Below are 21,779 nucleotides of genomic sequence, written 5' to 3' on the forward strand. Positions count from 1 at the left end.
GAGGGATGGACATGGAGACACCCAGCAGGAGTGGACAGCTCGAGAGGAAAAGAGAAACTGTGGGAGGGAGACATGAGGGGACAAAAGGACAGGATTTGGGAGGGGGGAAAACAGTGGGATTTGTGAGGGGGAAAAGGGCAGAAAGAATGAGATAGAAATGGAAAACATGAGGGGACAAAAGGGCAGGAAATGTGATGGGACCAAACACTGGGGAATATGAGGGGAGAAAAATGCAGGAAACATGAAGGGAGGAAAGGGACAGTAAACCTGAGAGAAGAAAAGGCTGGGAAATGGACGGCAACAAAGGACAGTAAACTTGAGTGAAAACAACGGGAAATGAGAGGAAGAAAGTGTGCAAAACAAGTGGAGAAAAGGTGGAAAATGTGAGAGAAAAAATTATGGCAAATGTGATGGCATGGAAGGACAAGAAATGTGACAGGGAAAAATGGGAGAAACGTGAGGGGAGAAAAGGGCAGGAAATGTGAGGGAATAAAGGGAAGGAAACTTGAGTGGAAAAAGACAGGAAATGGGCAGGAAAAATGGGTGTGAAACGTGAGGGGGCAAAAAGGCAGAAAACACGAGACCAAAATGATGGGAAATGTGAGGGGACAGAAGGGTGGGAAGCATGAGAGGAAAAGTGGTGGGAAACTTGAGGGGAAAAGGGCAGGAAATGTGAGTAAAAAGGGAAAATGGCAAGACAAATGCCATGAGCCCAGGGTCCCTTGTTCAGGGTCCTGCTCAGATGCAGCAGCTGGAGCTGTTCCTGTGTTACTGCACTGTGAATAAATGACTTTGTGGAATGAGACATCTGAGACTCTGCCATGGGAAACCTGGGGTTGAAGTGGTGAGGAAACCTGGTCTGACTGTGGGGCTGCAGGGTGTGGGGACTCAAAGAGGAACATGTGGGGTCACTGGAACCACTGCTGTGAAGGGGCTCCATTCCCAGCAGTTAAAATCTCTGGCTTTGGGAGTTTTCACAAAGAGTCCTGGACCCAGGGTTCCATGTGTCCCCTCAGAGCCATAATCAGGAGAAACTGGGCACAAAAGGAATCAAGCTGCCTTCTCTGCTGCAGGGAAACACATCTTGCTAGAAGCTTAATGATTTCTGATTTAGGAACAAAAGTGGGTCAATTATTGGCATGTGGTTTGTTCTAATCCAGGAAGAATTTCCAAAGTACTGTGATTTGGTGCTGAAAATGAGGAACTTGCCTCATCAACTGGATATTGCACACAGAGTACATAACTATTTGTGGTCATCATGATCAAGAAAACAACTGGAATTCTTTTCCCAATTTCACTCTCTTCGTCTCTCTGGGATTAAGCCTCCACCACTCCCTGCAGGTCTGTTTCCCATAATCTGCTCCTCTGGACAGATGTGGTCCTCTGGGATGTGAGAAATGAGCAGTGGGAAGAGGGAGGATAATGGACCACTTCATGTACACGCTGTGTTTTTGTAGCCTCTGGATTTCCAATGGTCAGAAGTTGTCATGGTTTAAAGTATCTGACCAAATCCCATGTTTCTCATTTTTGCCCTGGCAGAAAACCTTCCTTTGGCCCTGTTTAGGAGCTGACCCTCGGCAACACCTCACTGCAGATGCTTTTGTGTTGGTTTTCCTAAGAGATGACAAGAAAATCATGATAAGGGGAAGGGATGAGGGACAGGAAAGAAACAATTCCTTTCTTTTGTTTTCCTTGTGGAACATCTCCTCCAGAGGTTGTGCTGCAGTCAGAGACTTCCCAGCTTTGCTGAAAGGATGTATTGATTATTCAGGAGAAATGGCCCCAGGCTCAAAGGGGTCAGGGTGCTCTTCAAGGGATGATCATCTCCTCATACCACTAGAGGGGATCAGGACACCAGTGTCCCCACAACCTCCAATCCTAAAAGACAAAATCCAGAATGTTACCTCTGGTGCCCACTGGGATATGAGAGGGGCCCTGTCCCCACAACTCTCCCTGCAGGCACTTCTCACCCAGGCATCCTGAGAGGCAGCCAGGTGCTTCTACTGCAGAAGACCTGCCAGATTTTCAGCCACAGGGGCTGAGGGAAAAAAAAAAAGACTCATTAGAGACACACTGTGCTGGGCTGGGTGGCAGGGGAAAGCAGAAGATCCTCGGGGAAGGGGCCTAGGGGAGCAGTGGGGTACAGAAACTGCTGTGCTCCTGCCCCTGCACTGGGGTCCTGGCCAAGAGGCACAGCTGGGGCAGGGGCTGCATCCTGGGTCATGCAGGGGGGTCCTGGGGTGACTGGGATGGGAATGCAAGAGGGTCCTGGAGCAAAGGGTTCCCTGGGGAGGATCTGTGGGGCAGGGGTGTTTTCTGGGCTGTCAGCAGGGGTGCACTGGGCTGTGCTGGGACAGACTGGGATGGTCTGCAGTGTGGTGGCCATGCAAGGGAAGGCTCTGACACTGGCAGAACTCGTGGTGTTCAGACCCACCAGAGATGTTTCCAGGATTATGACATTGTCTAAATCCAGAGAGATCAGGAGACCTCAGTGGTTACTGGGATGTCCCCTGTGTCTGACACACATGGCAGAACCAAACTGCCCCCCAATTCCCAGACTGGATGCCCTCCAGTGCCAGCACCCCACTCATCTCCTGGAGATCATCTTGGGTTCCTTCAGGAATGCCTGGGAAAGGAGAACAAAGACTGGGCCTTGTGGGGCTGTGGGAGGACAAGGGTGCAGGGAACAGGGCAGGGGCAATGGGGTGGGAATTCAGGGCTGCCAAGGAGGTCTGTTTGAGGTGGGGGAGACCAAAAGACACTGGGGTAAAAAACTGGGATAAATTGTTTTTTTCCTCAACCACTCTATTTCTTCTGTTTTCACCAAGCCCCTCTCTTTCAGTCCTGTGCCCCTAGACTGGAATTCCTTTATCCTCACCTGTATTTCACATAGGGTCCCTTCCACAACCCCATTCCAGTCCCTTGGGCTCTTTGGGTCACTCCAGCTTAGTGTCCTTGGGTCTTCCCCACCTCAAACAGATCTCCTTGGAGGCCCTGAATTCCCATTCCCAATCCTTTGCCTCTGCCCTGCTCCCTGCACTCCTGTCCTCCCACAGCCCCACAAGGCCCAGTCCAGACCAAGCCTTTGTTCTCCTTTCCCAGGCACTCCTGGAAGGAGCCCAAGATGATCCCCAAGGTGAGTGGGGTGCTGGCATTGGAGAGCATCCCCTCAGAGAATTTGGGGTAGCAATTCAGTCCCCCCATCCCTTGCTGACACCAGTCACATCCCAGTGACCACTGTGGTCTCCTGATCTCTCTGCAGATGGATTTTGACAATTTTGAGATCCTGAAGACACCTCATGAGTTCTGCCAGTGTCAGAGCCTTCCCTGGCATGGCCACCACACCCCAGACTATCCCAGTCTGTCCCAGTACAGCCCAGTGCACCCCTACTGACACCCCAGACACCATGGATCTTTCCCAGGGACCCCATGCTCGGGGTCCCCCATTGCATTCCCATCCCAGTCACCCCAGAACCCCCTGGATGACCCAGGGTGCAGCCCCTGCCCCAGCTGTGCCTCTGGGCCAGGACCCCAGAGCTTCTGGGCAGGAGCACAGCAGCTCCTGCACCCCATTGCTCCCCACAGTTCTTCTCTAGGACCCTCTTTCTTTTCCCCTGCCTCCCAGTCCAGCCCAGCCCCCTCAGCGTGTTTCTGAGTCCTTCTTGTCCCCAGCCCCTGTGGCTGGAAAGCTGGTGGGTGTTGTGTGACAGAAATGCCTGACTGCCTCTGTGGCTCACTAGGTGAGCAGTGCCAGCAGAGAAAGGAGTGGGGATAAGGATTTTCTCATGTCCAGTGGACACAGAAGGGGGGTCATGTTTGACCCTGTCTTTTAGGATTGGAAGTCTTGGTGACTCCCATGTCCTGTCCCTCTGCAGCAGCATGAGGAGATGATCATCCCTGGAGGATGCCCGTGGAGCCCAGGGCCATTTCCCTTCAATGATCAATGAACTCCTTCAGCAAAGCCATGCCCTGTCTCTGTGTTTGTGGGTGTGTTTCTCTGTGCCCATTGGTCTCTGCCTCTGTCTGTTTCTCTGGGAACATCTCTGTGTGTCCCAGGGGTGGATTTGGCTGTTCTCTGCTGCCCCTGTGCTTTCTCTTCATCCTGCAACACAAAAAGAGCAATCCTAAAACCAGGGAAGTCAGGCTGGGGACTGGTAGTGGTGTGATTAGTTCCTCCACATTGACATGATTCCTCTCTGCTCTCCCCCGAGATGTTTGGTGTTTTGTAAATCGAGTGAGGCCCGGCTGTGGGCAGTTTCAGTGGGTGAATGTGTGGGTAGGCTGAGTAAAGGTTAGAGGGTCCTCAGGAGTGTGGCAGGAAGTTGTCTGGATGAAGAGGAATAAGTAATAAAATTTTCTTAAATATATTTCTTGTTTAAACAGAAAGAAAAAACATGTCAAAAAGTTTTGTTTCTTGTTTGAAATATTTATTGCTTTTGAAATTGGGTTTGTGGGTGGCATGGGGCTAGCTCCACTGGACTCCAGGATACTACAGGGCTGAGGGTTTCCCCGGGGGTGTTTTAGAATGAGGAAGAAAGGTGCACCTGGCTCAGCCAGGTTCCTCGGTGGCCAGGTGTATCCAGCTGCAGGGCAGTGGAGAGTGGAAAGGTGTAGCTGGCTCCAAAGGCAGGAGCAGGTGGGGGCACGGGCAGAGGGGTGAGGATGTGAGGGCAGCGGTGTCTGGGGAAAAGATGAACAGGTGCAGGCGTGTTGCAAGGGGCAGTGGCTGTGAGGTGCAGGTGTGTGTGAAAGGTGCTGGGTGGGCAGGTGTAGGCGGGGGGTGCAGGCAGCTGAGAATGGTGAGATGCGGAGCAAGGCTGGGCGGGTGGGTGCAGTGTGGTCCGGGATTGTCCTGGCGAGACGCCAGCTCTACCCGGCTCCGAGGCCGGCGGCGTCCCTGGGCGGACAGGTCTATCCGCTCGGGGGGGATTTGGGCAAATTTGGGCAGGGGCTGCGTAGAGCTGTTGTCGCCAGCGGGCCCGTAAGTTGAGCAAGGGCTCGCTGTTTGTGGCTGCCTCCGGCTGTGCCACGCGTGCGGTCGGCGGCGCAAGAAAAGCGCGGCCTAGGCGGGGCAGAGCGGCGTGGCTTTGTGCGGGTTCCCGCAGTGCCCGGCTCACTGGGACAGGCGAGTGGAAAGGTGATGCGAGAGCCGCTGCCGGCCCAGGCGAGGTGAGGCGGGGCAGAGAGAAGCCGCCAGCGTGTCCCGCTCCGGCCCGGCTGCTGCCGGCTCCGTCAAGGGGGGCGGGCGCCCGCTCGCTGCCCGGGGATGGTGGCGGGCGAGGCGGCGGCGCCTCGTCCCCTTTGTGCCTGCCCCTAAGCCGGGGCCCGCCCGCTCGGCTCGTCCCCCTTCCTCGTCCCTAAGCCGGGGACCCGCGCAGGGGACGGAATTGTTCCGGGCCGGCGGCGGCCGCGGTGGCCGCAAGCCGAGAGAGAGCCGCCGGCAATGGCGTGCCCGAGGCGGCGGCGCCTCGCCCTTTCTCGGGGCTGGCCGGTGCCATCGAGCCACCGTGCCGGGCGGCCCGTGGGCTCTGGCCTGCCCCGGCTGCCGTGGCTGCCGCCGGGCTGGGCTGCGAGCGGCTCCGCTTTTGCCGGCGTGCCGCTGGGCGGGCCGCAGTGTGGGGCTGCCCGCCCGGCCTCCGCTCTTTTGATTTTTCTCTCGCCGCCCTGAGCTGCGGCACCGAGCAGCGCAATGCCCAAGGGCCGCGGGCCAAGGAAGCGAAGGCGAAGGGAGAAGCCGGGGAGGAGATGCCGGTGCAGGGGTTAGGGGTGAGTGAGAGGTGCGGGCCTCGCCCCCGCCCCTGGCCCGTGACCCCCGTGGCTGGCACTGGCCAAAGCCGCTGGCCCCGGCCATGGGCGGCAGCAGTTTCTCCCACGCTCGCTGCATCGCTTCCCTGGGCCGCTAAAACCTGCCCTGCCACGGCCGCCCCCTCCCCGCTCGGCACTTCTCTCACTAGGGAAACATCCTCCATGTCGCCTCTGCCTATCCCTGTGCAGCACAATTCACCAGGCCTTGCATTGTTCACCCTCTAATAGGGAACATGAGCTGGCTTGAGACCATCGTGAGACAGGTCAGTTTTACCCTACTGAGGATGTGCTGTTGCAACAGGCTGCTCCTGCTCCTTCAGAATCTCTTCACTGAAGTGTGTCCATCTTTCCCAGAGCCCTTTGTTCTTAAGGACTGTTCCCCTTAAAAAATCAGTACCTCATTTGGAGCTCTCCAAATCTGTATGCTGAACAGGCCAAAATCTGCTCTCTGTATTTCCAGTGTAGAAATTTTATTGATGCCTCTCCTTCTTTCACAGAATATTGAAAATTCGATTATTTCATGGTCACTGTACCCCAGACAGCCTCTGACCTCCACATCTCCCACCAGCCCTTCTCTGTGAACATCAGGAGACAGAGCATTCCCTGGGTATGGGAGTGTTACCAAAAATTCAGTAAAATAAAAACTCCTTAACACCAATGCAGCATTGAAAAGCAGCATTCTTTATTTGGCTGAATACACACAGAGAAAGCTCTTCCCAAAACTGTGCATGCTGAGTACAGGAAAGTTTCTGTATATATTTTGTTTATATCCTTTGTAAGCATATTTATTGATTGTCCTGGATTAAACACACATATGATAATCATTTCCCCAAATTCATTAACATATTTCCCCTCCCTGTGTGTTCTTCTGTCCTGGGGGTCTCTCTGGTGGTCCCTGGTGGTCGTGGACCCCAATGTTCCAGTGGGCCTGGCTGAGCTGGCAGGACACTGAGGCTGGTGAATTCCAGTTCCCCTTCTTACACAAGGGGCATTGTGTGGTTTGCAGAGGCCAGTGGTTTTGGAGAGCAAACATTGTGTCAGCTCACCTGGGGTGGGCAATTTATCATCTGTTAACGTGAGGTGACAGAGCGGGCTATGACATCACAGAGTGTGCTATGACATCACAGTGGGCTATGACATTACAGAGTGGGTTATGACATCACAGAGTGGGTTATGTGAGGTCATTGAGCATCCCAGGCTGCCCCTGTGACATCACAGAGCTGACTGTGACATCACAGGGCAGAGGTCTGACATCCCAGCAGGGCTGTGTGAGGTCACTGGGTTGGTCACTCTGCCCCAGCCCCACTCACAGTTTCCCCAGACAAGTCCAATGCTGTTCATGCCCAGCAGGGTCCCCTGTCCCTCTGTATCCCCCTGCTCCACCTGGAGCCACAGCCTCCCCCAAGGATGTTCCACAAATCAACCCCAGAGCCTGACACGGGGACAAGGGGCCAGGGCTGTGTGACCAGGACATCAAGGACATGGATTATCCAGGTCACTGGGGCCTGGTTTGGGTTCCCCAGGGCAGGTAAGATGTCTGGCAGCTGGAGCAGGGTGAGGGAAGGGCCTCCAAGGTGGGGCTGGAGCCCTTTGGCTGTGAGCAGAGGCTGAGGGAGCTGGGCTTGTCCAGCCCAGAGCAGGGAAGGCTGAGGGGCTCCTCATGCCAGCCTGGAAGTGCCAGCCTGGAGCTGATGGAGAGCACAGAGCCAGGTTCTGCACCAGGGGCCTGGGGGAGACAAAACACAGTGGGTGGAAAAGGGGCAAGAAAGGAGATCAGACAGGAAAGGAGGAGTCTAAAGGAGACAGGCTGGTTTCAGCATTTCCTCAACACCAAAATCAGCCTGATTCCTCTATCTACCACTGATAGCTTGGAAAATAGGGCATTGTTTGAGGTGTTTAACCCCCACTCCAAGCACAGCATCCTGATACAACACATGAACAGCATTTATATCTTTAACAGAATCATCTTTGTCTAAAATTGGTTTTGTACACAAATCCCTTGTGGGTGGCAGACTCATCAGATCCTGCTGGGATATGGCACAGAGCTGAGGAAAGAGCTGTGATGGTTATTAAATTGTATCATGTTCAACTTGTGTTTGTTAGCAGAGAAGAGAAACATTCCTGTGCTTCTGAGTCTCAGCAGTTCCTGAGCACAAAGGACACAAACCTGATGAGTTGTGGTTCCCAGGGCAGGGGTGGCCCTTGCACCTCCCTCCATCCCCACAGCAGAGCTCCCTTGTCCCAGAAAGTGCCTGGCACTGCAGGGATGAAGGAAACAGGACAGGCTGTGGGGATCAGGGGCAGGGCACAGCCAGGGATTTGGGGTGTGCCCAACAAGGCTCCAATGCCACCTGTGAGAGTCCGTGTGAGCCTCTCGTCTGTTTCTGCCCAACGACCCTCGCCTGAGGCCTGCGCTGGCCAGGGATGGGAGGAACGCCAAGTGACTGTTCCGCAGGTGATGCCTACCAGGACTGGTTTCTCATGACAACTAGTCACGGGGCGCTGACTCAACAAAGCTCCCACAGATGGAAGAACAATGGACTGGTCAGTATGGGCTGCCCTGCGTGTGTTCATAACAACAAAGATGGTTTGGTGTGCCTTGAAACGTCCTGTTTCCACCTGTTCCTCAGGGTAACCATCTCCACATACAATAGTCCATAAATCTTCCCACCTTTTGGCCAGAAGCCACTCGCTTTGGGAAAAGACTATAAAAGTGACTTTCTCAGAGGAGACCCCTGAGATCTCCCCAGATGGCAACAGACATCTATTGGCTGGCTCCACGAGGATTCGTCTACCCATCTTGGTAGCTATAATCCTGACCCCCCTTTCTCTCTCTCTGTCCCACTATCCCGCATTTTGGTTGGCACTAAATAAAGTGCATTTCTGTAAATGTAAACTGGTTTTGTCCCCTGCTGTGTCTTTTGCGCTCTGAGATCCATAAAAGAACCAGTCACGACTCCCGCTCGGGTTGGGCAGATCGTGACACACCTCAACAGCACACAGCCAGCAGTATCAGATGAATCAAGATGCCATTATCCCCACCCATAAAATTTTGGCTAGAAAGTCAAAGGGTGCTCAGTAAAACCCACTCATCCTTCAACAGCCCCAGTTTGCCTGTGGGCAAGTCTGACAGACAACAGAAATTGACTGTAGGCTATTGTGCCTTGAATGAAGTGACTCCACTGTGGGAGCTAAGACAGAGTACTGTGGATTTAATCAGCATAAGCAGCTTGATAACCAAGATGCCTTGGCAAGAGCAAACAGAGCTTTGAAGACTCCATGAAGATTGGATCAAGACTGGAGACAGGAAAGAAGAATGAATCAAGTAGAAATATTGCAAAATGTGTAAGCTTGTCTGTGTGACGTTTAACCCAACCAATGTAGTAAAAAATGACCAGCTTTCCTAAAAGTGGTATATAAGCATATGTAGCTGAGAGTAAATTTGGATTCTGATCAGCAGTCACTAGACCCCCTCTCTCTCCCAGTTGTTGATTCTCCAGTGCTGAGCGCTGCCGTGCCGGACACGCTGGATCTCCAGGAGGAGCTGGAGCCCAAGGCAGCAAAGTGGCTCCATTGACATTGCCAATGCATTTTTCTCCATTCCTTTGGCAGCAGAGTGCAGGCCTCAGTTTGCTTTCACCTGGGGGAACGTGCAGCACACCTGGAACCGACTGCCCCAGGGGTGGAAACACAGCCCCACCATCTGCCACGGGCTGATCCAGGCTGCACTGGAAAAGGGTAAAGCTCCAAAACACCTGCAATACATCAATACCACAATTGTGTGGAGGAACAGAGCAATAAAAGTATTTGAGAAAGGAGAGAGGATCATACAGATAGTGCTGGAAGGAGGTTTCACCATGGAGAAGAGCAAAGTCAAGGGACCTGCCTGAGAGATCCAGTTCCTGGGAGTAGAGTGGCAAGATGGACAGAGCCAGATCCCCACTGAAATGATCCATGAGATCATCACAGTGTATCCACCAAGCAGCAAGAAGGAAACACAAGCTTTCCTAGGGGCCATAGGTTTTTAGAGAATGCATTCCTGAGTGCAGCCACATTGTGAGCCGTCTCTACCTGGTCACCCTAAGAAGAACAATTCCAGCTGTGGCCCTGAACAACAACAAACCTTCACCCAGACCAAGCAGAAAATCGCTCATGCAGTGCCCTTGGCCCAGTCAGGATGGGACCAGAGGTGAGGAATGTGCTTTACTCTGCAGCCAAGAACAATGGCTTGTCCTGGAGCCTTTAGCAGAAGGTGCCTGGGGAGACTCGAGGCCGAGCACTAGAATTCTAGAGTCAAAGTTACAGAAAGTCTGAAGCAAACTACACTCACCAAAAAAAAAACCAAAAAACCAAAAAAACAAAAAAACAACCAAAAAACAACCCAACAAAATCTTTTCTGCCTATAATAAGAAAGTTCAAGCCACCTCAAAAAGAATTATCACAAAAGCACAACTCCTCCTGGCACCCTGACTCCTGGTGCTGGGTGGATGTTTAAAGAAAAGGCTCCTCTACCCACCACGCCACCCACACCACATGGAGCCCATGGATTGCTCTCATCACACAGCATGGCCGGATTAGAAACACAAATCACCCTGAAATTTTAAAAACAGTTAAAACCGGCCACAAGATAAAAACTTTAGTCTCACTAACAAAAAGGAGCAGAAACAAGTAACCCAGGCTAAAAAGCTCCACCATACAACCAACTACCAGCACAAGAAACACGCTGTGCTCTTGTCACTGACAGTTTCTGTCTCATGGTTGAGATGAACCAGAAGTGGAAAGTGGCCGCAGGGAGCCCCACACGACGAGTCACACAAGCTACTGAAGGAGAAGGTGAATCAAGTGCACTTGCTGAACTCAAAGCCATTCAGCTGGCCCTGGACACTGCTGAAAGAGAGAACTGGCCAAAGCTCTACCCTTATACTGAATCATGAATAGTAACCAATGCTCTGTGGAGTTAGCTAGAAAGGTAAAAAAAGGCCAGCTAGCAACATAAAGGAAAACCAATTGAGGCTGCTGATGAGTGCAAAAACATTGCCACTCAGAAAAACTCTCTGTAAAAGTCCATCATGTAGACGGCCACATTCCCTAAAGTCAGGCTAATAAAGAACACTAAAACAAGCAGCAAGTAGATCAAGCTGCAAAAATAGAGATGTCAAAAATTAATTTAAATTAGCAACATAAAGGCGAGTTGTTCCTAGCTCAATAGGCCCATACTGCCTCAAGCCATCAAGGCAAAAATGCCACCTATAAGTAGGCACAAAACTGAAAAGCAGATTTAACTATAAATTGCATTTCTCAAGTTATCCATAACTGTAAGACATGTGCTAAAATCAAGCAAGCCAAGCCCATAACACCTGTCTAATATAGGGGGCAGTATTCCAAATATAAGTATAAAGAAGCCGAGCAAATGAACTACATCACACTGCCTCAAACCCCCCAAGGCAAGTGCTACGTGATCACAATTGTAGAAGCCACCACTAGATCATTAGAAACCTACCCTGTACCTCACACTACTACTCAAAACACCATCTGAAGCCCAAAAAAGCAAGTCCTATAAAGACACAGCACCCCTGAGAGAATCGTCAGACAACAGGACCCATTTCAAGAACAGCCTTAGAAACACCTCAGCCAAAAACCAGGATATTGAATAAATAGATCATATCCCTTATCACACACCAGCTGCCAGGAAAGTTGAACTGTACAACAGACTACTTCAAATTACCCTAAAGGCACTTGGCAGGGAAACATCCAAAAATTGAGAAATGAACTTAACAAAAGCCACCTAAATAGTCAACACCTGAGAGTCCATCACTCAAGCAAGTCCTGCCCAGTCTGAAGCCTTGCACACACTGGATGGGGATAAAGTCCCTGTAGGACACATAAAAGGTATTTTAAGACTGTTTAGATTAGGCCCACCTCAAGCAAAGGCAAACCAATCTGTACAATTATTTTTGCTCAAAAACCTAGTTACACTTAGTAGGTAATGCAGAAAGATAAAGAAACCCATTGAGGACCACAGAAAAACCTAATCTTAAGTGAGAACTGTGTGTAAAGTTTCACTGTGGATAAAAATATATAGCAGAGTTGAAAGAAGGTATTAATTAAGGTAGGATGCAGATGGTAATAGAATAAGGAGTAGATCATGTCTGAAGTTGCAATGCAAGATGCAAGCAGAAGTATACATTCTATCACCATCTGCTGAAACCAGGTGGAGCAGGGCTCCTTATCTCTTCCATGACCCATCCCTCAGCAACTCCTCCCCACAAGGAGTTATACCTTATGGAGATGCCCCACCCAAGGAGAAAAGCCAAGTATTTCCTACCTAAATAAAATCTGAAATTTGAAACATCAGAGCAGCCTTTCCCACTAAATTCCCAGAAGAAGACCAGGCCTATCTTCATCACCACTAGATGTTAAAAAAGTAACTACACCCTTCTCCAAAATCATTGCTTCAACAAAACCACATCTGTCACTCCAAGAAAACTACAGGTACCATTATTCAGACTGTAACCAACACCCTGAGCAACAGGGTTACAGGTTGCATTCTGACCTTGCCAGTGTTTTGGTCTTTATATTACTAGAATTTATTTTCATTTTCCCAGTGAAAAACTGCTATTCTAAATCCCATATCTTTGCCAGGCAGCTCCTCAATTTCCAAGTCATATTAATTTAGAGGGAGGGAGTTTACATTTTCCGTTTCAAGAGAAGCTCCAGAGCTCCTCAGCAGACACCTGTCTGTCAAACCAAGACAGTGCCCTGCTGCAGCTCCATCCCCATGGCAGGATCCGCGCTGGATGATCCCCAGGGACCCCCGGTGGGCAGAGCCCCCCTGAGCCCTGGTGCTGCTGATCCGTGTTGGGAAGACACCTGGCTGGGGGCTGCACACCCTCCCCGTGGCCTGGATTTTCTCTGCATTTCTCTTTGTCCTTCCCAAACACCCAAAACCAGGGTAAAAATAGAGATGTTAAATAACGACCTGCTTGGGAACACGGGGGGATCTTCCAGGGGATGCGGGGGACGCTCGGATCCAGGGATTTGAGGGGTCCTGGGAGGGACCTGGGGGTTGCTCAGGGCGTTGGGCACCCCAGTTCCAGCGGCTCTGGCTGCGCTGGGAGACGGCTGGGAGAGGAGGAGGAGCGGGAGGAAGAGGAGGAACGGGAAGAGACGGAAGAGAAGCAGCGGGAGGAAGAGGAGGGACACAGGAGGAGCGGCAGGAAAAGGAGGAGCGAGTTTGAAACCACGCGCTTCTCTCTCCCCTTCGATCTCGTCGCAGCTTCCCCGGGTCCGGCAGCATCGCCCCCGAAATCCCGCAGGTGAGCGGGGAGAGGGAGCTCGCCCCAAATCCATCATGGGGGGCTCCGGGAAGGTTTTATTTTTCGTTTCAGGGGATGTTTGGATCTTGCAGGAGCCCAAAGCCGAGCGGGAAATGGCCCTGGCGGGATCCTGGCGGCTCCCCCGTGGCGATGGCCCGGTATCGGCGGGGAGGGGGCGATATCAGTTCTGGGGATCCCCGGCAGAGCCGGGGGGGAAGGCGGGAGCCCCGGAGCGGGGAGAGCTCAGAGGGGCGATCCCGGAGCCGGGGGACCCCCGGCAGCCTGGAGGGGTGCGGGAGGTTGGTGCTGAGCGGGCTCCGGGCCCCCGAGGCTGAAAGGGGCGCTGACTGCTCCAGCTGCCCTTGGGCAGCGCCACCATCAAACCCAACACGCTCAGCCCTTGTTTTCCCCCCCAAACCAGGATTTCCCAAACCTTGGCTGCCTTGCGGAGGAGGAGGAGGCTGTGAGGACGAGGTCGATGGCCCGGAATCCCCAGGCAGGTGAGGAGGAAGTCAGTGCCCCTTTCCCCCTGTGTCCTGCTCCATCTCCCAGCCCAGCACGGCCCCGGCTGCAGCGCAGCCCTGGGGGGATCTCCTTGCCCTTGCCTCTGGCACGGAGGCAAATCCCATCCTGTCCTTGTCCTTCCTCCCCCAGACAAGGAGCTGAGCACGGACAGCAGGGAGGACAAATCCCCGCGGCACAGCCTCGGGCAAGAGGCCGTTTGCAGCGGCTCCACGGCGCAGGAATGCAACGGGGAGGAAAAGCCCCGCAGATCCCGCAGCAGGAGGGGCTGCAAACGCACAGCCCGGGGATCCCAGCAGGAAAGAGCCAGCCCGGGCCGGGGAGGCGGCCGGAGCTCGGAGCTGGGGCTGCGTGAGCAGCTTCACCATGGGGAGAAGCCCCACAAGTGCTCGGAATGTGGGAAGGACTTCAGTAGGAGATGGGACATGATCAGACACCGGAGAATCCACACGGGGGAACGGCCCTACGAGTGTGGGGAGTGTGGGAAGAGATTCATCCAGAACTCAGACCTGACTGTGCACCAGAGGAGCCACACTGGGGAGAAGCCCTACGAGTGTGATAAATGCAGGAAGAGGTTTGAGAGCAGCTCCAGCCTTCTGAAGCACTATCGCACTCACTGGGATGAGAGGCCCTTCTGCTGCCCCGACTGCGGGAAGGGCTTCAAGAAAAACTCCAACCTCGTCAGCCACCGGCGCATCCACACCGGGGAGAGACCCTACGAGTGTCCCGAGTGTGGGAAGAGCTTCTCACAGCGCTCTAACTTGACCAGACACCAACGGAGTCTCCACTGAGAGAAGCCCTGCGAGTGCCTTGAGTGCAGGAAAAGCTTCGTGCTGGCTCCCTTGTGGCCTGGATATTCTTTGCATTTCTCTTTCTCCTTCCCAGACACCCAGTACTGGGGTAAAAATGAAGACATTGAACTAAGACATGCCTGCAGACACAGGGGGATCTTCCAGAGGGTGTGGGGGACCCTGCGTTCCAACGAGTTCAGGTTTCCTTGAGGGTTGCTCAGGGCTTTGGGCTCCCCAGGTCCAGTGGCTCTGGCTGCACTGGGAGATGCTGACGGAGCTTCTGGGGCAGCTGATCAAGGACCCCCTGCCCTGACACCCTCCCCGTTTCCCCCTGACCCAGCTCCTGCTGTCCCCTGTCCAGGATCCTCCTCTCCCCACTGTCACTGCCCTTGCCCCCAGCCCATTCCTGTCTCACACCACTCCTGCCCCTGTCCCAGTTCAGATCCCATTCCCAGTATCATTCCCTGTCCTGTATTCTCTGCCTGGTTACTGTTCACATATTCCCAGTCCCATATTCCCTGTCCTGTTCCCCTTCTAGTATTCCTGATCCCAGTCCCATTCCCATATTTCCATTTCTATATTTCCAGTCCCCTTCCCATATTCCCATTCCCAGTCCTGTTGCCTATCCCCATGTCTGTTCCCTGTCCCATATTCTAAATCCCCATCCCATATTTTCTCCCCAGTTTCTATTTCCTTTTTTCCTATTCTGTTCCCATATTACCAATCCCTGTTCCTGTTTTCATTCACATTCCAATGTCCCTTTCCCAGTCCCCACTCTCAGTCCCTGTCCCCATTCCTGGTTGTTGGAGAGTGGAACAGAGAAGCCTCTCTGACTCCCTCTGAGAGAGAACAGTATACAAGAATTAAATTTAAAATGTTTTCAGAAATTAAAATACACGAAACCACACAGACATTAAATAGAGGTCTAAGTTTTAGTTTAAGGAATTAGAAATATTAAGTAGCATAGATATGAAGTAGAAGTTTAAATCTTAGTGTGAAGTACATAGAAATATGTGTTAAATACTATGAAAATTAAAAGCCGTGGAATCTCCTATAAATACGTGGCTGCATTGAGACATTAAAAACTTAGTTCTAGACAAAATAAAATTGCAGTAGGAATATTTTGTATATTCTTCACATAGAACAGATAGGCCATATGCACAAGTTATGTGTAGACTTTAGTATTACGGAATTCTGACAGGTTTAGGAGAAATTCGTCAGGTTCACGATTTTGGCTCATTGGGTAATTTGTTAATAAAAATCTATGTATTGGATCCAGTGCTCTCTCTTGCTTCTCTCTCATCACTCTTTCTTCCTCCACCACCATCATCATCACCACTACCAGCACGGGAGAGAAGAAGAAGAGGAAGATGAAGAAGAGAAGAACAGAAGAAGAAAGGCCAGGGAGCATCTGCCTCTGGAGACTCTGCACCAGCCGCAGCTTCGACCTCTTGCAGCAGAGAGCTGCTCCTGCTTCCATCGGGACTTTATGGCAGAGAGATTGAACAGGGACTGGAGAGCCTTGGGCTCTTTGCCTTTGGAGCCTGACGTGCCTTCACAAGAAACAACTTTACAGCAGCCAGCAGCTGCTCTGCTCTGGGAAGATCTAAAGCCACAACCAATCCCCACAGCCGGTGCCAGTCCCAGTTGTGGACACTGCTGGAGGCCTAGGCACATTTTAGCTAGGCCTTTTTTCTCAAGTTCTAAGTATTTTTCTCAGGCCATGAAATTTTCTCAGCCTCTATCCAGGATTTTTCCCAAGCTGGAGACTTTTTCTCTATTGTAAACATAAGACAAGGAATCATAACAGAGATAAACACCTGCAAGGTCCATGAGAAAGTCAGGGAGGAGAGGTGTCTCCTTCTCTGACCAATGATCTGTTTGTATTTTGTTTTCCACAAATTGTCTTATTTAAGGCAATGGTTTCTTTCAATAAATTGCTCTTTCTTGCTCTTTTCTGCACCAAGCCAGAGAGTGTCTTGTTGGTGTTTTTTCTCTGCTCCATAACCCTTCCACGGCAACAGAGCCAGACACAGCATCAGCAAATCACCACTGCTGTGTTTTGGCAGGACTTTGGTTCTGCACGTGCAAAGCAACAGCAGCTTGTGGCATTTTTGTCACTGAAGCTCAGCACTGACTGAAGTGGCATTTTTAATGCACTCCCTAACTGCAAAACACCTTCAGACACACTTTAATGACAGACAGGCAGCAGGAAAATCTGTGCTTTGCTGCTATGAGACAGGTCAGAGGGGCAGAGCATATCAAATAAAGGGACTGCTGCTTTAGCTGCCAGGCTGTGCAGAACACAGCAGCACTGCAAGTTAATTCACTGCTCTCACATTCCAGTCATTGTACTGCAGTCATTACACACCAGTGGTCTTTGAAATACTAATTATTTATTAAAACTGATCTTCAGAAGAGCTTCAGCAGCATGTGACTGACCAGACACTGCTGTGAATACCATGAACTGTGTGGACCACTCTGAAAACTTAAGCTTGATGAAAGTAAGATCGGCAACTTCTGTTTCCCAAAAGATCAAAAGGCACTGTAAATGCAGGAAACAAAAGAATTATCTTTCAAAACAAGATAATTATCAAATTCAAAAGAATTATCTTTCATCTTTCTGCTGATGGCAGTTTCCCTAAAACTCTCCTTACTGCACTCAGAGGAAGCAACAAGTTTCCCCCTGCCCAGCACCCGGTCTTGTATTTCACACTGCAGTACAAATGCAGGTATCCTAACAGGACTGTGCAGTCCATGTGCAGTTTTTAAGGACATGCCCAAATGGATGATTGGCTGTATTTACACTGACCAGGACACAGCCATGTTCACTAAGTGTGTCTGACAAGGAAGAATTTTCTCTAGCATACATTTAGGAGGTTTTTATTACTTATATCCATTTTGTTCTTAGTGACAACAGAGCACTTGCTCAAATTTAAGTTTCTGTTTTCTTCATCTCCTTAATGCATGCAGCAGAAGAACCTGCATCCTTTAATGCAATGGGAAGCTTTTGACAGCCATGACAGAACTTAAAATTGGAGTGTGAGTAAACCAGACTGGATGTCAGTGTGACTCTCCTCAGTTTTGGCCATGCTAAATTGTATTAGAATCATATATTCTGACATCTGCACAGTCTAACTAAAACAGTGCAGAGCCCTTGGTGTTATGGGATTGCTGATGTAAAAGACCTTTGCTTCCACACCACTTTTCACAGCTGACTCACAGCTTTCTTTCAACTTCCTATCAATTCCTGCAATCGAATCTTAAGAGCAGATAGAACTCTGTTTCCTGCCATTTCTGTGTAGGATTCAGTAAATCATTTACAAAGATATAATACCTGCAAAATCCCTACATAGAGCAGTGTAAAAAAATATTTTGGCATTTTCCTGTCTTCATAAACAAATGTAAATATCAATACTAACCACTTCAAGCCATTTTTTTTCTTGCTGAGTTTTTAGAACTGAGCCACCAGCATTTTGACACAGTGTTCTCATTTTGTTCACTTTCAGAACCAGCACTTATTTTTAGTCATCAGAGATTGTATTATCCAAAAGAAATAAAACTGGTGTGAATTGGCAAAAAATGAAAAGAAATTCATTTAACAAAACACTCCATCAAGCTGCTGCATGTAAGACTCTGATTGTAAGAGCCTGAAATGAGGGATGCAGAACTCCAGGCGGGCTCTTTAAAATGCTGCTTATTCTATCCAAATGATGCAGTAATTTATTTATCATTTAAAATGCTGTTTATTGTATCCACATGATGCAGCAATTCACGGGCCGTGGGTGACAAGAGCCCAGCCCACAGCCTGACAGCCACATCTGTGGGTTCCTCTGAAAGCTTCCTCTAGTTCTGGTTACAATGCATTAAATAATTTTCATTACAGAGCATCCTAAGACATGACAACCAACCAATCCCTTCACTATCACCTGTAGCCTATCATACCTACTGACATTACAATATTCTTGTTACTATTTCCAATCACAAAAGGTTAGTGTGTTTCAGTTTAAGCTAGAAGTTGTTTTTCAGTTTTCTTGCAGTGGAAAATCCTGAGATCTTTTCTCTACTTGCAACATGGTATTTTTGTTTGCCTGTGAAAATTCTTTTCCTTGGTAAAAACATCTTTTGTTTGAGGTGGATTTATCCTTTGCTCAGAGTCATAAAAGCCCCTTCCAACTCACTGCCCTTTGCCTTCTTAGTTACCCAGTAAGACTGGCTCAGCAATTCTTTTCTTCTACATCAAAACTTGTTCTCATCTCTCTTCCTTCTTCAGATTCTACATTCAAAAATCTTTCTGTTATACACACACATCTGTAAGACCTTCCTGTCAACTCCTCATCCTTCCTAACACATGGGGCTGTGCCCTATAGGGGATGGGTCTCTGACCTATAGGGAATGAGGTCCTGCCCTATAGGGAATGGGGGCTGTGCCCTATAGGGGATGGGGGTTGTGCCCTATAGGGGATGGGGTCCTGCACTATAGGGCACAGCCCCTGCAGGAACAAACTGGACTTCTGGACAGCAGATCAATATGATTTTGCAGAAGCCGATTTATTGTTTATAATTCACCCTAATTATCCATTTCTAGAACCATCACCCATGTGGGCACACACTCTACAGTTGGTAATTTTAGGGTGTTGATCCACCCATTCAAACCCCCCAGAGTCAGTAATTGGTGGTCACATGCAGTTTCACCACCTCCTGTTATCTTGAATCTTCTAATCTTGGTGTTCTGTGTTTTCAACTTCTTCTCTCCCGATTTAGCATAGTTTATGTTCCAGCAGCCTTGGGGGGTTTCAAACAAGTTACCAAAAAACTCCTAAAACTTTCTTATGCTGTGCACCTATTATAAACACTGGTCTAAACTAAGAAATGCACAAAACCAGCTGGCATGTGAAAGAAGCGTGTGAACTAACAGCAAAATATGCAGAAAGAACTGAGCAGCAAATACAGAGCACTAAATATAGGTTTTGGCATGGTGCACACCACACAAAGTCCAGATTTATATAGACATGTCCATCACAGTGTCGCAACCTTGATCAGCATTGCTACAATTCCCCTTCTTTTTTTACCAGAAAAATCATCTTTGTTATCTTATCCTTATCTTATCTTGTTTTATCTTATCCTAGTCTTATATTATCGTATTCTTATATTATCTTATTCTTATACTATCTTATCTTTTATTATATTCTATATCATATCATATCATATCATATCATATCATATCATATCATATCATATCATATTCTATCTTATTTTATCAAGCGAATCACAAACTGTATTTATGGAAAAAAGAATGTGCTAATAACGAACAAAAATATCCAAACCCCTTGGATTATATATTTCAGCCACCCAGGTATTCCCCACCCTTCTAACCACTCATCCAAACCCCAATCATCCACAGTTAACTTCCTCATATTATCTTGCAGTTGTTTGATCTTCTCGTGAATGGATGCAGAATGATCAGAAAGATACATACAACACATCCAATCAAAATCCTCACACCCGTGCCCATGTGCTGATAGCAAAAAATCTACAGCAGCTCAATTCTGCAGTGTGGGGTGTCTAATGCTATTTACATCTGTAAGCATTTGTTTCAAAACAGTGGAAGTGATATTCAGCTGTTCATTCACTCAACACCTCAGCTTCTCAAGCGTAGCCAATGCCTGAGCAGCAGCAACACCTGGGGAAAGAACTGATGCTATTATTTGTGCCAGAGGACCCCAGAATTCCAAACGATTGTAAAAATTAGGCTCCAAATCCCCAATTTCTCTTTTAGCTCTTTAGCTGTGCCCTGCTCTCCAAAGGGTCTGATTCAACAACTCATGCGTGCCAGGAGCAAACATAGTTAACTTTCGGAGGATATTCGGGGGCAATTTGGGTTTTTTTGGGAGTTCTCAGGAGTGTTATAAATGGATATTTCGATATGTTAACTTTTCAACCCTTGGCCATATGCATTTGCCTCTCGCTTGGTGAAAGCTGCTGTGGGCCAGGGCCAGCACCGAGCTGGGCTGTGTGGGCCAGGCAACGTGGAGAGTCTTGGCTGATCTTGCTGTGTCCCTGGCCTCAGCAAAGGCTTGGAGGATTTGCCTCCCAAGGCATCCTGCTCATTGGCTCTTCCTGTGCACCTTGGAGAGAACAAGGACGGCATTTCTGGCAGCTGGGCATTAGCAGCCCTTCAAACGGGGGCGTGTTGTGGAGCAAGCCCAGCTGAGACACCCTGCGAGGAGCCAGCCCAGTGCTCCTTGCTCCTCCCTGCTGACACCAGATGGTTGATGTGGTTTTGGGATGAGCCCAGCTCCGTGACGGGGTGCTACGTGCACACGAGACAGCTGCCCCTGTCCCGCAGGGTCCCAGCAGTGCCTCGCAGTTGTCCTGCACACACATCAGGATGTGGCCAAGAGAGGTCCTGGAAGCTGAGGCAGCTGATTTGAAGCTTTTGCAGGTGCCTACAGGTCAAGGCCAACGGTGTTCCCTCAGGATGCAGCAGTCCTGAGGCTTCGCCCCAGAGCTGCCTGATGCCGCCCACTCCTTGTGGCACCAGTTGCTTTCCTGTGGAAAGTTCTACCTCCACCAAGAGCAAAGAGGGAGCTGGAGAAAGAGCTTGCCAGGCCACTCTCGATCCTTTCCCAGCAGTCCTGTTCCCTCCCTCCAGTCCTCAGACTGTGCCCATCCCTTTTGCTCCCCTTAGCTCATCCCTTTGCTTTGCTTTCCATCAATAAAGTTTGGCTTCTTCACTTTGCCTGCATCTCTGTGGAGCTCAAGCAGTGCAAATCCAGAGCCCTGGGACACACAGGCCCCTCCTGCCGTTCTGTTCCACGCCGTGTTCTGTGCAGAGACTCAGAGGAACGAGGGCAGATCAGGTTGGAAAGGTCTCTGTGCTGAAGCTTCAGTTCCACAACACTGTGAACTTCAAGGTCTTGCCTCAAGGCTGATGGCTGCTGCCAGCTTGGCCCCATGCCACCCACTGTGGACGTGGCCAGGGACAGGACGGCAGAGGGGCCGGGCAGACACCCCGCAGCGGCCGTGCTCCATCCTCTGGGGCATCCCGGGGCTTTCCCTGCCTGGGGAGCGCAGGGCTGGCCTGTGTTCTCTGCACATGAACGGTTGATCTTATCCACAGGAAACAAAATCAGCATCCCCGTTTCCAGATGTCAGTTAGGAGGAGGCGTTTGGCACAACAAAGGCAGCCGGGCTTCTCGGTGGTGGCAGCTTTGGTCTGGCAGAAATCTTGTGCCATGTGGAATTTTAGCTGGCAGAAACCCACTCCTGGCTAAGGCCCCTGAATAGGAATGGTGGCTATTTTCCACCGGACAGTAATCTCACCATGCCAGTTTCCAGATATC

General features: G+C 50.2%; 1 protein-coding gene across 1 annotated transcript in view; it reads left to right on the forward strand.

Moving 5' to 3' along the window:
* LOC306815200 (class I histocompatibility antigen, F10 alpha chain-like) overlaps positions 1 to 1,750 on the forward strand; it is a gene marked incomplete at its 3' end in the record, with an annotated part of 107,857 nt that extends 106,107 nt beyond the window's left edge. The window contains exon 6 of the mRNA XM_079331816.1: positions 1,650 to 1,750. Coding sequence (XP_079187942.1) covers positions 1,650 to 1,750 — 101 coding nt within the window. The remainder of the gene's footprint in view (positions 1 to 1,649) is intronic.
* Positions 1,751 to 21,779: the final 20,029 nt, after the last annotated feature.

This window comes from Erithacus rubecula, assembly GCF_903797595.1.
Source record: "Erithacus rubecula genome assembly, contig: scaffold_105_arrow_ctg1, whole genome shotgun sequence".
Lineage (NCBI taxonomy): Eukaryota > Metazoa > Chordata > Aves > Passeriformes > Muscicapidae > Erithacus > Erithacus rubecula.